This window comes from Typopeltis vanoorti, chromosome 4 (assembly GCF_054136105.1).
Source record: "Typopeltis vanoorti isolate ZY-2024b chromosome 4, IOZ_Tvanoo_1.0, whole genome shotgun sequence".
In the NCBI taxonomy this organism is placed as follows: Eukaryota; Metazoa; Arthropoda; class Arachnida; order Uropygi; family Thelyphonidae; genus Typopeltis; species Typopeltis vanoorti.
Window position 1 is genome coordinate 112191973 of NC_143552.1, and position 16435 is coordinate 112208407.

Genomic DNA, 16435 nt, shown 5'->3' on the forward strand with positions numbered 1-16435 from the left:
ACTCATTATTATTGTGTAGTCTTTTGTTTGAATTCATTATGACAGAGAATGATATAAAAGTATAGGTAACATTATCTTAATGATCTTATTTACTTTTTTTTGTTATAATTTTTAAGAGCTGAAATTTATTTTTTGCATACTTATTTTTGGAGGCTTAGCATGGTTCAATATAATGGCAATCCTATTACTTAAGGAGTATTGAACTGAGCACTGAAGCTTGTTCCCCCCCACAAAAAAAAAATTTAAAGACAAGAAGAAAAGAAAACTTATCAGATTACTGAAAGAAAAAACATTAGTAGCCACTGCCTTAAGGAAGCAAATTAGATACAAATACGAATTGAACCATTTGCATACCATTAAAAATTCAAATGTTTACATAGTTCCAAAATGTATCAAAATTCAACTTCTTTTCTAGTGATTAAGAAGAGGAAATCAAGTCATTTTATTATTAATGAATAAGTTAATAATATAACAAACAGCTATTAACCAGTTGATCACTGAGCTCAACAAGAGTTGACCAAATTTAGTAATGAATCCCACTTTGAATATAATTACATAAAATTCCGAATAGCCAGAAATTAGAACAGAAGACAGATATGAAGTGTGCACTACTGTTAACACCATTAAACAAAAGATACATAGCTAAGACTGTAAAAGTTTTCCTTTATTTACAGGGTGTTCGGGATAAATTTGACAGTTTCGTAAGGAAAAAGAAAATCTTCTTTGTATCTATTAAATTTAATGAATTGACAAAAAAACATTACAGGCAGAGTTAATTACAATACTATCAACAAGATTTACTCAAAATAACCACCATTAGCATCGATCACAGCTTCAATTCTGCTTCGGAACCTCGAACAAGCTGATGCTACAGTCTCCCTGGGAAGGGCCGCAAAAACTGTTTTAATTTTATCCATTAACTGGGCTTTTGTATTACTGGAAGTGCGATTGGTGTCTTTTTCAACTGCGCCCCATACAAAATAATCCATGGGGTTAAGGTCTGGGGAGTTTGGAGGCCAAACATTTGGACTGGTGAAGTCGTAGAAATTTTCAGACAACCATTTTTGACTTTTCCCAGAGGTGTGGCAAGGGGCCGAATCCTGCTGCCATACATACGGCCTACCATTGCCTACCCTTGTTATCCAGGGCTTGACTACAGTTAGCAACTCCATGAACAAAGCCCGAATTCCAATGCCAGGGTTCTTCAACACCTGTTCCTGCAGATTTGCGAGGAATTCTGCTGTACGAACGCAATCAGATCGTCTACTAGGGATCTTTCTTCTTGCTACATCCTCGTAGTCACCATTGCAAGTCTCTAGTTCATGCCTGATTGTTTTTACTGTATTCAGGGAGCATTGGGCACAGTCGTAATATCCTTATTTTGATGGAGGGCACGAATCATCATGATACAAGTTATTCTCTTCCATGATTCAGGTGGGTTCCAGCTATCCATCCTTTCTGACATCTTGTATGTGAATGAAGAAGGGTCCAAACTTTTAAATGAAGAGAAGTGTGTGTTAATACATGTAACTTACGGAAAAATATAATTAATTATAAATATGTCAAATTTATCCCGAACACCCTGTATAATATATATATATATATATATATATATATAGCATGATTATCAAGATTCCTGATATATATACAACTTAAATGATACACAGGATACTATCACAGTACCACCAAAGTTTATTACTAACTTCGTATCAACAATTTTCCTTAGCCTTATTTGTCATGACCCCAATACTGTCAGATATTATATTTTGATATCCCAAGACACTGCTTCAATCCACTAGATCTTGGTATCCCCCCCCTCCCCCACAGATTGTTTTCATGATATCCTTGCATCAAACTTGTTTCACTTACTGAAAATCTTCTCCCATTCTGCTTAAGTGATCACACAAGCTAAGATTAGCTCTGCTCACACATTCCAAATATTTTCATATGATTCTGTCAATAATGCATATGTTTTCACTTTAATTTCCCTCAGATCTCTTAACTCTGTAGTCACTAGAGTTTGATCAACAGTCATTTCTCCCCCCCCTCCCCTCTCAGATCCATATGCTAAAATTGGTATGAACACTATCTCGTATATAGCTAGTTTAGCGTTTAGAATAATTCTCTCTTATTCCACAGCAAGTGACCTCCCCACTATACTAGCTTTGTTTATTTTGTTGTCGTTTCCATATTTAATTTTACATCTTCACTAAAAATTGTACCTAAACAGTTGAAATATTTTACCTGTTTTATAGATTTCCCATTCAGGAAGAATCTGATGTTTCCAATTCATTTTCCCATTTCCCATCTATTTTCATAGTCTGTCTGTTTAATGCTGATTATCATGCAAAATTTTTTATAGCAATTATTCACTTTAGTTAAAGAATCCCATAGATTCCCATAGAATGATAGACTTGTACTGGATTTATTTATTTTTTCATTGTATGTATTAACTACACAACATATTTCTAAATTCATTAGTTATTGAAATTAATTTTATAGTCATTACTATTGTAATGTGTGTGTTATTTTCGAAATTGTTATTAAACATAACTAGTTAAATTACCTTATCCTCCAAGATTTTTTTCCTTGCTTTAAGTTCATTCACAGCTTTCATAATATCTAGATCTGCTGCACCATTTTCTTTCAAACTGCGAACTAAATCTCCCTGTGAAGATTAATAAAATAAGACATAAGATACCAAAATGTAAATTTAGTCCTTTTTCAAAATGAATTAGAACTGCTAGTTCAGGACACACTTTCAAGTTTAGAATCAGTTACCATTATATATATATTCCTGAATTTGAACAGTTCTGTTTCATAACTGTTCAAATTATGACTATAATTTAACTGTAAATTAAACTGTAAATCAAAGTAAACTATAATTAAACTGATATCCTATAAAGAGTTCTTTTTAAATGTCCCAAATTTTTAATAAAAGGAAATATTTAAGCATCATGAATCATCATTAAGTAACTATGCATTTTTATGAAATAAAGCAGTACTGTATATTTTATAATCAGTAAATCATGCAATCCTTCTTAAGCTAATGCAAAACATTAGAAACATTGGTGTCACAATATGACTGATAAACACAGACCAAACTTGTCTTATTATGAATTTCAGACAAAAAAAAAAAAAAAAGGTACAAACACACTATCCATGGAACAAGTTTATACACAATACGGATGTGAACTCCTAAATATGATCTCATACAACATCCTCACTTTGCACTGTCTTGCTCAGTGCAGGCAAATACAGATGAGTAGTGGGCCAATATGTTTTGCATCTGCTAAATAGTGTGAACAAACAAAGTACACAAATTCATCATAATCAAGTTCCTGATATGTATCCTCAGAGGTGTGTAGGTTAATTATGATAGTACTACATGAAAAAAGTTACATTACTAACTTTCAAGACTCCAATATTATTAAATTTAAGACAGACAAAAATTGATTTTACATGCTTTGCACTGACAGTGGTTCTGAAGTAGTATGGTCTGAAGTGGAGGTTGACAGGATGAAATGTTTAGTAGAGTGTTGCTATAGACTTGGTAATGCGGAAGACAGTGAGAAGGAAATGTTAAGGCAAATTGGTCTGGCTAATAAGAAAAGGATGATCATTATGGACAATTTCAATTATGGTAATGTAGACTGGAATGAAGAGACAGCATCGGGAACCAGAGAGAATGAATTTCTTGAGTTTTTGAGGGACAACTACCTTCAGCAGTACATAACAAAAGTCACATGTGGACTGAGGGATCACATGTGGATTTGATTATCAGAAGATGCAAATGAATTGTCACATCTTCCTCCAGGTGGTGAAAGTGACCATGAAGTGATCACTTGGATGGTGGCCTGCCATATCGTAACGTTTGTGACAAAAGTTATGGCTAGTGATTATGACACACTCAGGAATTGGATGGGCAGGAAATCCATACTGCTTGGTCTTTACTCAGGAAGTATCTGACAGAGGCAATGACTGAATATATTCTAAAGATTAGGAGACTGAAAAGGTGAAGCATGCAATCTGGAAGAGCAAGCATTGTGGCACAAGATGAGTGGCAATAATCAGTAACATGAGGGATACAAAGAACGAGCAAGGAACGTGACTCACTTGGTAAGGGTAGCAAAAGTGTAGTATGAGCAGCAGTTAGCAAATGAGGCTAAAAGAAATCCTATGGAATGTTTTTGATATGTGGCCAGTAGAAGGAAAGATAATTATGGGAGGATGATATATTTAATGAGCAGTTCATTAAAGGATTCCATCTTTGTGACCATAGCATAATGCAGAACATGAGAGCAGTGGAATGGAGGAGGAACCAATGATGGTGAGTGAGCAGAAGGTATATGAGGAAATGGAGTAAATTTGATGTAACAAGGCCATGGGACTTGATGGTATATATCAGTATGTCTTTAGAGAATGTTCCAGAGCATTCTCTCAAGACATACTGCCCTTGACCACAACTCCAGATAAGGAGTTGTGGTCAAGGCCAATCAATAAAGAACCCTTGACCACAACTCCTTATCTGGAGTTGTGGTCAAGGTGTTAGAGAAGCTAGTGAGGATAAGAATTTGATTATCTCTTTAATGGACAGCATGGGTTTACTAACGGAAGATTATGTTTTATCAATCTACTCACCTACCATAACAAGGTGGCAAAGACATTGGACATGCGGATGCATATAAGTAGAATATATAGATTTTGCAAAGGATTTCAATAGATTGCCATATGACAAACAAGTAGTTAATTGGAACAGAAGGGGTTGGATAGTAGATTAGTGTGTTAGACTGGAAATTGGCTTCTGACAGGTATCAGCAGATTGTGTATGAGGGGAGTGATATCCCAGAAGAGGAAAGTCACTAGTGGTGTGCCCTGTGGTTCTGTTTTTGGGCCATTGTTGTTTAATTTGTATGTAAAGACACTGGGAAAGGGCTTAAATGGTGATATGCAGTTGTTTGCAGATGATGCAACGTTGAGGAGAGTTATGAGAAGTAGAGCAGATGTAGCTTTGTAAGAGGACCTAGATAGACTGAATGGGTGAGTGTGTGGGGGGACATCGGTTTAATGTTGCAAAGTGTAAGGTTTTAAAATTTGGGAAGCAAAGATGGCATGCAGAGTATTGGATTGGTGGAGATGATCTGGAGGAGGTGGAGGAAATTAAGGTTAGGGATTGTGGTAGATAGGGACTTGAAATTTTGTGGACATTTTGCTAAAATTGTGAGATTATGGGAATGATGCAGAGACCACTGATGTGTAGATGTAAGGATGTTTTGATTCCATTGTACAAGACTTTGATCAGGCCGCATATGTACATACTGTACACAGATTTGGTTGCCTGGTTTTCAAAAGGATGATGAACTGTTGGAGAGAGTTTAGAGATGAAAGACTAAGTTGGTTTCTGGTCTCTGGAATGTAAAATATGAGGACAGATTGAGAGAATGCAAATTAGAGCCTAGGATAGATAGAAAGAAAGAAAAGGGAAGACATGATTGAGACATATAAGTTGGTAAGGAATAATTACCAGGTGAATATGGATTGAGATTTTTCAGAGAAAATATCTAGAGATGGGGAAAAGAGAGAAAACAAGAAGCCATTCCTGGGAGCTGTATAAGGCAGGTGTGAGCAAGGGAATGAGGAGTAGATTTTTTGCATGTGGAGTTGTGGGTGACCGGAATGCATTGCCAAAGAATGGATATCCAGCAATGAGTCTCTTGACTGCATAGAAGTCTGTTGATAATAATAATGTTTTGATACTTCTCCCCCTCCTACTCTAACAGTGGAATGTGATGCTAGGTTGGACATCAGTTACATGCTCCGATTTTTTATTTTTTTCATAAAGAACATATGTATTGGCTATATACATCATAGTCATAATGCATACTTTGCTCATCAGAGGAAATGGCAGACCTTGAAAAAATAGTCTTGAAAGATATGAAGACTTCTCACAATGGAAAGCTTTATTTCTCATATTGGAGGTTTAGTGGAGTATTGACAACACTAGGGAAGGATTAAAAACTAATTGTTAATACCTCTAATATTTCGTCTCAGTCACTGACACATCTTTAGGGAGTACACCTAACATTTGTAACACACACACACAAAGAAGACAATACGATACTTAACGAAACATGTGAGTGACTCATGTCCTATTTAGGTGATGTGCCCACTATGGGCACACTTCCTAAATAGGACAAATGCCCACTATGGGAGTTTGTAAGCAGCCAAGGATGTAAACTGGGATCTTTGTCGATTATTGTTTCTCAAATTTTGGAAAGTTTTATGCATCCATATTTGTTTAAATTAGATTCATTTCTGAATGGCACTGCAGATTTGAAAAACGGTCTTTCCTTTTTATATTTACTATGGTGGAGCATGGTGGTTTTCTTCCAGAAGATCCTGTGAGCTATATCTAGTACATGGTGTGCAAAGCCAGATTGACCATGGCCGTGATTGCAAATGTAAGATTTATGTTTCTCTAAATGGATAGTGGTTGATCTACCTGTCTGTCCAAAGTAAGCCAACTTGCAGGAGCAGGGTACTTTATATACTACAGACACAGAGAGGAGGGAGCTGATCTTTGGTAAAATGGATAAGGGTAGCAAGTTTCCAGTGGGGATTCTTTCTCACAAAGGTCATAAGTATATCCACCCATCTCAGTGGGCAGCCCAGAGAAATTAGCCTGAATTATAACATTAATATCACTGGATATGTTGCTAATGAATAGCTTATTGATAATAATTCTTTTTCATTGACTTTTGCCAAGTTCTCGTATCTGTAGTCAATCTACAGTTGCTGTTCAGCCTTGATTTGATAAATGGAGTTGTATCTCAATCTGCTAACTCTTTTCTCAATAAATTTCCTTCCTTCCCCTAGGACAGGTAGAGTCCGTCCCCTAATGAGGGGATTACGATGAATTAATGCAACCAGCACATCACTCCTCTGCTGCATCCCCTAAGGGCATGTATTCATGACTGTAGATCCGTGTGTGTTTACAGGGCTGGTTTCCCTGTCTGAGGAATGAAAAACCCGAGTTTCAGGGTGGAAAAAACCCTACCTCCATATGAGACCAGCTAACTCACATTTAGTCAAAAGAGACCAGATACAGGTTCCTCACGTCATGGACAGGAAGTGAACACAGATCTTTCTGACAAAAGGGCTTCATCTATACCAACTGAGTAGAATGGCTCCTCCAATAAATTTATTATCAAATTCGATATGTGACATTATTAAACCATTTCTCGTCCTCATAACAAACTGTGTTCATTAAGCTGCAATCTCCTTCAGCACTATTGATTACAATAACACTCGTTTTAGCTTTTCAAACACTTGCAAGTGAAACTAATTTCACCAGTTGTCCATGGTGAAATTAGTTCTTTATAAATCTAAGTAGATGGTGCTAATAAATCAAAATAATTTGAAATTATTTTGAAATATCATCATCTGATAAAAGATGTAAATTCATGTGTTGAATTATATTTTTTGGTAATATATCTCTAGGAAGAGCACTGAATTTATTATTTTACAGCATCATTTAACAGTCACTGATATCTGCTAAATAGTGTTTTTGCTGATTGCTCCTCACATCCAGGTGGCTGTCAGGTTGGTTGTTAAGTCTAATGGCACTTCTCCTGCCAATGTTTTACCTGGAATCCACAGTCGTTAATCACAGTGTTAGTGACAGACACTCACAGTGTAAATGACATCAATATGGTGATATCTATGTCACCATATACAACCTTATCATCCAAATGCAGCTAATGTGAATTGAAGTGGATGCTACTCTACGGTTTCCAACCATTGTCAGTTTAACAACCAGCTTACAAAATTCTTGAAAATTTAACATTGTCTCATGTAGGGCAGTTCCAGCACACTACTGCCAAGTCACTGTCTCAGGATCTTTTCTACCACCTTCTCATTCCCAAAAGACCCCAACTGATCAAATATGTGCAGGGCAGTCCAGATGCAGCTGTATTATAATAGTCTTCCCATCTCTACTTGTCAATGTGTTCTTCAACATCCAAGTAATCTTTGAGTTATTATGCCAACTTTTGTAATATGCCCTACAAACTACAATTCTCAGTACACTATCAGTCTCAAATCCCTAGCCCCTATCAATTTGCTGAGTCCAGTAATATCACTATAATACGAAGTACATAATCTTTTCATTCAAAAGTATATAACCGTACACTTTGTCATAATAAAATGGCAACCATCATCCTTCATTCACACTATCAATGTATTTAAGTCATCCTACAGGACCTCAATTTTATTAACTATTACCCTTCACAGTTTTGACCATCAGCATCTAGCTGAATACTCTCCCTCAAATCATTAATTTACAAATTAAACATCAGTGATCTCAGTACAGTCTTGAGGCACTTCAGCAGTCACCTTCGTTCTTCTGAATTCTGTGCGATCATGTAAAAACAATGAATACAGATAGAAGAAAAGTGTCAGGTACACAAGAAATAGATGAGTTGTGTTAAGTGTTTAGTAAAGTACACATTTGCATGTATACACACACACACACACACATTGAAAGACCATTAGCTCTCTGGATGCTGGAGAGAAATAGACAAAGAAATAAGGTAAATTAGTTAGAAGTATTTAATCTGTTACAAGAGCTTGACTCAAACACAACAGACTGGACAGGATATTGGCATGGGATACTGAAGGAATATGCAAAAGAGTGTGGCAATGTTTCTGACACAGATGTACACAACCTGCACCTCACCACATGCAAGATTCCTAATGAGTAGAAGAAGAGCAAGATAATTCCATTATATGAGGGTAGAGCTAAGACTGATGCAGTGAATTATAGCCCAATTAGTATTTCTAGTGTCTTATCCTAAATTAAGGTAATGGAAAAGCTAATAGGTATCTTATCCAAAGGTGGATAGACAACACTAGAATCCTCTACAAATTGACTGATTTGTCTCATCCATCCCTTTAGGACGGGTAGAGTCCCCTAATGAGGAGTTCACGAAGAATTTTAATGCAGCCAGTTCGCCACTCCTCTGCTGCTGAATCCCCCTAAGGGCAGTATTCGAGGTGGGGGAAACTCAAGTTTCCAAGCAACCTCTGCCTACCTCCCTATGAGACCAGCTAACTCACCTTTCGTTGAAAGAGACCAGATAAAGGTTCCTTACATCACTGATGGGAATTGAACCCAGGTCTTTCTGACCAAAGGTCAAAAATGTCTATACTTACTGAGCTATGGAGGCTCTTCTCTACAGAGGGCAGCATGATTTTGTTAAAGGTAAGTTTTACTTTAGCAATCTGCTCATGTTGTGACAGCAGAGTTGGATAAGGAAATGGATATACCACACTACTTCTGGATTTTGCTATGACATTTCACAGGATTCTGCATTTGGCCAAGCAGGAAACTCTGAGACAGGACATAAGTTATCATGTAGTTCCTGTCTGTATACTAGATGGGCATGCGACAAAGTGTAGCATGTGCTTTGATTGAAACCAAACCTGTATAGAAGAAGGAAAATAATGTATTTATTTCAAGATATGTTACAACCCAATAATTAAAGGGAAATCCTATATTTTGTTGGTATATTTAAATTACTTTAGGCATTAGAAAAAAAACAGGTGTGAATAAAAATAGTTTCATTAGAGGCAAATTAATTAATAATTTACATTTGTGGTTTAATTTACATATGTGTGCATGCAAAGTTGCTGTGGGACAGACAGTGCAAATAACTGGTCATCAAATAACCCCAAGATAAGCATGTTCACATTTATAATAAAGGGAGAGAAAGTTTTTTTTGCAAAATATAAATAACCAATAATAAATAGTGCCTGTATATAATGGTAGCTTAGTAACTGACTATAGAGAAGGGACATATCCATCAAACTAATAACACTGATCAGATGATTCTCTAGGTGTGGCATGAATTATGTGAGCATTGATAGATTAAGCAAGCAAATTATTCTGAACAATTTGCTGTGTTTATTATGTGTAATTATTTCTATTTTTTTAATTTTTGGTTTATTTATTTTTTTTTTTTTATTGATGATTATTATGATCAGTGTACAATCCGAAACACAATATTTTGTTTTAGATCACTAGATGCAGTTATTTTCTTGTAAAACACATGAGGATTCATTTCTATTCACAGAAATAAATGGATTGTTATCACTACATCTATTCTTTACAAAGACAAATGAAAATGTCTCTATATAGTGGAAACATTCCTCCTCCACAGATGCCATACTGAAAAAAACAAAGTAGAGGTATTACTGTATCATAAATATGGCACAGAGACAATTAGTTTATGTAATATATTTAGTGACAATTAGAGTAATCAAAGACCACTGGAAGGAAAATGACTCTGTAATACAGAGGAAGTGAAAAGTACTTCCTCTATCATAGGCAGACACTGTATAGATGCAAACAAAACAAGTTTCATTGTATAAAACAATATTATTATTATTATTCGTGACACCTCCAAGGAATCCGAAGACTCATCGCTACACTGTCTACAATATAATACCAAACTAAATACAACTTATTTCAAATTTTCAGTTGTGAATCAAAGAGAACTACATTTGAGATTTTCTGTTTCTTTTGTCAAATACTAATTTGACAAACAAAATTCTACTAAAAAAACTGAAACTGGCATGCCAAGTAAACTGAAAAACTTTGTTAAAGCATGGTTACATACTCCTGCCCAATGTGGAAAGGGAGACGATATATGGTCAAGTTAATTCTTGGCTGATGCATAACATGGGACACAGACCAGCATCCATGTGTTATACAAACTTAATAAGAATGGAAAGCTGACAGGTATCAGAAAGAAGTATGAGGGTGACTAGTCTATGAAGACTGATCTGTCTTCATAGATGCCAATTTTGCTCTTTCTTCCTTACTCCAAAGTATGCTATTATACAGTTTTGTGTTTTACAGATTCCTCTAAGAGAAAAGTAAATTATTTCATTAATTTCATCATTTTCCCCCATTAACTTTAATTAGTTTATCTTTCTGATTTCATAATCTAAAATTTTAAATCACTATTTTCACATCACATCATTACCAAGTTTTCAATCTAATTGTCCAATCTGGGTTCTGCACTGGTTGTATTTTTTTGAACAAGACAATTTTACATCTTTAGACAGGCTATTAACCTAATCTCTCAATTAGATTCTTGTTTTCAAATTGTTTCATTTTTTTCTTGGATAATGTTTGTATAGTTGATTCTACAGTTTACCTGTAAAAGCAACTTTACTTATTTTTAAAACTTTCTCACATATTGTTTTTTTCAATGAGATATTCATTTTTATCACCATGCATTAGCCAAGTGTAAGATGGCTCTTTGGTACTAACAAGCTCTTGCCACTTTGAGGGATGCAGTAAGGATAAATTTCAGATTTCTAATTTCTACATTCAATTTATTTGAAAATTTTACATCTGGTTTCTAATGTCAAATTAGAAAAAGTCAAATTTATTAGAAACCAAACTACAAACCAAAGCATAGGAAAAAAATAATAATGGTAAACTGTGTCACTTAAGAGTTAAAACTAGTCAACTGAAAGAGAGACTTCCAAATGGCCTTTTAAGGAATGCAGAAAACCTAACTAAGGCTTCTTACCTAATGTATGATTTATACCTTCTTGTGGTGCACCATGCTAGTACGTATCCTACAAACCAAATAAACTAGGATGGGCTGTCAATTTGGAATTTAGCTGACCAAAATGTATTCTGTATTGGCTCAAAACAAAAAAACAGTGATGAAACAACACGATGAAATATTGTGCTAGTTGGGATGTTGCCTGGTCAATAAACCTGCTGCTGTTTTTATGGAGCAAACCAGGGTGACCAATGAAAAGTCAGCTGCTAAACAAACTCAAATTCACCATCAGCAGAATTCAAGATGGGTACCATCAATGTAAAAATATCAACAGAAAAGAAGTGGAACTGTCAGAGGAATGAGAGAAGCATCACATTAATGTAACTAGTGTTATCACCAAAATCAAAAAACAAACAAAAATAAAAGCAAAAGGGTTGAGATCTTCTAAATAACAATTATAAGGTGTTAATTTAGTTATTCAGACAATACTTATCAGGTAAAGAAAGGAGGACTACAGCATTCAATAATTAACAAAAAAAAAAAAAAATGTTGGAAGTTTTTTCCCACTTGGTTAGACTATAATAATTCGTATAGGTAATGACTTCTCCAATGCTTCCACCTTAATATCACCACTTCTAGCTTTGGCTCCCACTGATGAGACCCCAATAAAGGTCAAAACAGGTCTGTTTCGGCCTTTCCCTTAATGCATAGCATTATACATGTACACAAGGAGATATGCTTTGCATTATGGGAGATACTACGACAAGGAGTGATGAGCGATTGGTCCACCTTTACCACGAGTTGCCTCAGTCCTGAAGATACTTCAGGTGCAAACTTTGTTTGCTTACACTTGGATAAAGGATTAAACTGACATCAAAATGGAGAACTGGACAAATGAGACATACTTTGCCTATGATCCTGCAGAGGGTTCTACTAAAGAAGAGGAATTTTTTTTCAAATCATTAGAGGAAAAGTTGGTTTATGCTCAAGATCTAAACAGTAATAGAAAATATTCAAGAGGAATGCAAACAGGCATATCAATACTTGAGGATTATGGGAGATAGAACAAATGATTTTTTTCCATGACCAAAAAAAGTTATTGAATACATGAAATGTGGAAATGGAGCTGGAGTTGATATTCAAAGAAATGATGAAATATGGAAGTATAAAAGTGACTACACTGCATAATTCAGAGACTGGTCAGAAGGTCAAATTTCAGATAATTGGAGTAGAGCTCTCATACTTTCCATAAAAAGGGAATAAAGCTGAATGTGAGAATTATAGAGGAATTTCTCTACTAAGTGTTCCAATTAAGATTTATTTAAGGATAATTGAGAAGAAACTAAGAAAAATTGTGGAAGAGAAATTGGGAGAAGAACAAGCTGGGTTCACTTTACAACAAATAGTTGAGAAATCATGAGAATGTAACAAGCATCTGCACTTGAGTTTTGGCAAAAAATATGACAAGGTGCCCAGAGGAAAGCTTTTCAAAATGCTGAAATTATGGGATAAATGGAACATTATAGAGAGCAATATACACAGTATATATTTAAGTTACAGGTCAGCAGTTAGAAATCGAAGAAATGAAAGATTTGATGTAAAATCAAGTATAAGGGTGCATGCTATTTCCATTCATATGAATCATCTATATGATTATGAAAAAAAAGTGGCATTAAACCTGATATTAGAAATGAAGATATTATTAAATGTGGCTCTTCGCTCTGATGCAGATGATGTACTCCTAAACACATGCAGAAGTCTCCAGGATTATCTGACTAAACTGTAGCAATTATGGCATGGAGATCAGCAATAAAAAGACCAAAACTACATAAAAGGCAAGTAAATAGAAAATTTCAGATGCATTCACAATGGAGAACCAATAAAACAAGTAAAATATTTAAACTATTTAGGCACAGTGTTTTTTAGCGAGGATAGAAAATTAAAAGTGAAATAAACAAGAGAATAAGCAAAGCTGGTATGTTGAAAAGCCAGTTGAATAAATTTATATGGAATCCAAGAAACACTAGCATTACGCAAGACAGTGCTCAAACCAAGTTTAAGTTATGGATCGGAGAGCTGGGTTAGAAATAAAGAACTTTGTCAAGGATTAGAGACCACAGATATGTGTTCTGAGAAAAATTAAAACAGATAGCATTAATGGCAGAATCATATTAAAAATGAAGAAAAAAAAAACATCGTACAGGAGCAGAATTTAGGAAGGAACTTGATATCATTAACAACAGAATATGTAAGCAGAACTAATCTAAGGCAGTATGGCCACTTAAATAAAATGGGCGAGGAAAGGTCTACAAAACAGGTGTTTGATGCCAAGATGGCAGTAAAACGTTCCAGGTGAATTGACTCAATCAGAAGTATCTTCTAAAGCACTTCTGACTCAGACTGAAATGTCTGCTACAACAACAGTTGAGCCATGACAAGTAATAGCCCAATTTAGAGGGAAACTGCTTGCAGGAGATTGGTAATAATATAACTTTAATGATGCAATACTCTCACTGTACATCCCTTGAGGGTATATATATCAGGAAACTGATTATGATGATTTCTTAAATTTTAGGATACCATCTGAAATTTCACAAATACAATGCCATCTCATATATGCAAGACAAATCAATGCTACAAATCAAATATTTGTGAGACACTTCTCATTATCTTGGATGTGACGGCGTATGGTAAGCATATATGACATAAATGACAATTATACATACATCAATAAATCATATTTAAGAAAACTTCATTATACTTAATTGCTGATATTTAATTTATTGTACAGTTAGATGCTGCGCCTGTGTACGACACTTTTTTTCTTTTTTCGAAAACGTATTTGAGACGTGGTAGTAATATTTATTAATCAACACAAGGGCAACCACTATACAAGATGGATCAAAGTAATAAGGGCATATCAATATCGTCAGCTTTTACAATATGACCAAACTATTATATATCTTTTTTAAATTTCGATTTTTCTGATTCTTTCTCAGAAATGGGTAACCAGCCTTTTTAGTTAACTTGGGAATTTTCCACTCTTGCAATTTCGAAGTATCCCACTTTCGCATCCATGAAAAATGGTCACATTAATAACACACCATTTGGGTGATCAGTATTTATTTCAATTACTAACCTGTTCTTTTACAGACTTTCTTAAAGGTTCTAAAAGTTCGCTAATTTTTGGATCTTCCATTTTTCTAAAAGCTGCTAGAGTATACTCTTTGATTCTCTTTGCTGCCCAATTCGCTGGTAAACGCTTGGAAGTGGAAGTATCTGTTTTATTACGGTGAACAAACAAAAATGAGAAATTCAACTTGGTTTTACTGCTAACGTGGCTAATGACAGGACACTTCAGAGATGGTGAAGCGTAACATACTAACAGCAGACGGCTTACCAGTCTCATTACACGTGCAATACGGACAGATACTACATCATCACCGTATTTTTCATTTTTTTTAAACTTCCTAGAGAAACCCGCATGACAAGTTTCACTACAGTGACCTGAGAAAGAGAATGGTCACTAGAGAGCGCTATGGAAACTCCTCGGGCCAAGATTATTACTCGAAAATATATTTTCTATATACTGCAGAGTTATCCAAAGTGCGAATTGTGATCCACTGGCCGGTCGCAAGCTGTTTTGGGGTAGGTCGCGTTAAATATTAAAATACGAGAGTAGTTTGCATGTTCATTAGGAGAGTTTAGGATTTAAAAATAAATTTCGAAATAAACTTCAATTATCAAACACCTTGCATCTGAAAATAACACATATCAATGTGGACGTCAAAAACGTCATCAGCGAAAATAGAAAACAAGCCAATTCTTCAATTACACCTTATTATGTATCTGATTAATAAATTTATATATTAATTAAGAGTGTTCAATAAAAAATTTGAGAGTAGTAAAGCGATATTTTTTTTTTATTAAACCCTCCCCTTCCTTTTAAAATATGCATTACAAGCGAATGGTTCGCGAAAAATTACCGTTTTCGAAAGTTGATTTCGACCCACGGAAGTTTGGGGAAGCTTTACTATATAGACATCTGCAGAGCGTCAGGAGTCCATTGAGAAAAGGCCTCTACAATGACTGATTCTACAGTTAGAGATTGCAGAAACTCAAAGAAATTATTAACACTTTGGAATAAGGATAAAATATCCGTTATATGCAAATGAATATAACTTGCTTTTGTACACATACCGGCCACTGAACAGGTAACTTTTATCTTATGTATGGCATGCAATGGCCAATACCGATTCCTTGTGCACAGCTCTGTGAGATGAGTCAGAAACAAACAGCCTTCATTAAATGTTTGTTCGTACAAGCTTTCTCAGACAAACTGTCTTAGAACCATAGTTACCCTTCTTCGACAAGAAAAAGGGTTATTTTCCCACTGATTAAACAACCGGATATCTCACCTTTTCAGAAACAGTTGGGTCTGCTGTTTTCAAAATCGTGGCTCTAGACAGTCCGGCAACCACAAGAAGCCAAAAAGATCTCCAAAAGATCCTTTGTTTTTTTCCACTGTGATCAGCACTGTTTACAATTACTGACCAGCAGTATTCTTAAATAGTTACCTAGAACTCGTGGTGATGCACGTGACCAAGTATTTTGCATATACATTGCATAAGTGACATTCACGTACACCTCTATAAGGTTACTAATTCAGTGGCCAATGTGTTATAAGAACAAGAGATTTCTGAAAGCGTCATTGCAATACAAAAGAAAAAAAATACCCGAAAGATGAGATTTTTGTTTATTAATGAGTTTAGGAACTCTTTTGATTTATTTTGTGAAAAAAAAAGTAACACCTGCAGTTCCATTGAATTTTGATAGCTTATATTTTGTTAAAG

General features: G+C 35.1%; 1 protein-coding gene across 1 annotated transcript in view; it reads right to left on the reverse strand.

Moving 5' to 3' along the window:
- The window catches only part of GlyRS (glycine--tRNA ligase), a 214505-nt gene extending 199411 nt beyond the window's left edge, over positions 1–15094 (reverse strand). Inside the window, exons 1-2 of the mRNA XM_090391418.1 lie at positions 14722–15094; positions 2567–2668 (exon numbers count right to left, since the gene is read on the reverse strand). Of these exons, the coding sequence (XP_090247544.1) occupies positions 2567–2668; positions 14722–14991 (372 nt within the window). The 5' untranslated portion in view covers positions 14992–15094. The remainder of the gene's footprint in view (positions 1–2566; positions 2669–14721) is intronic.
- Between the last annotated feature and the right edge of the window lie 1341 nt (positions 15095–16435).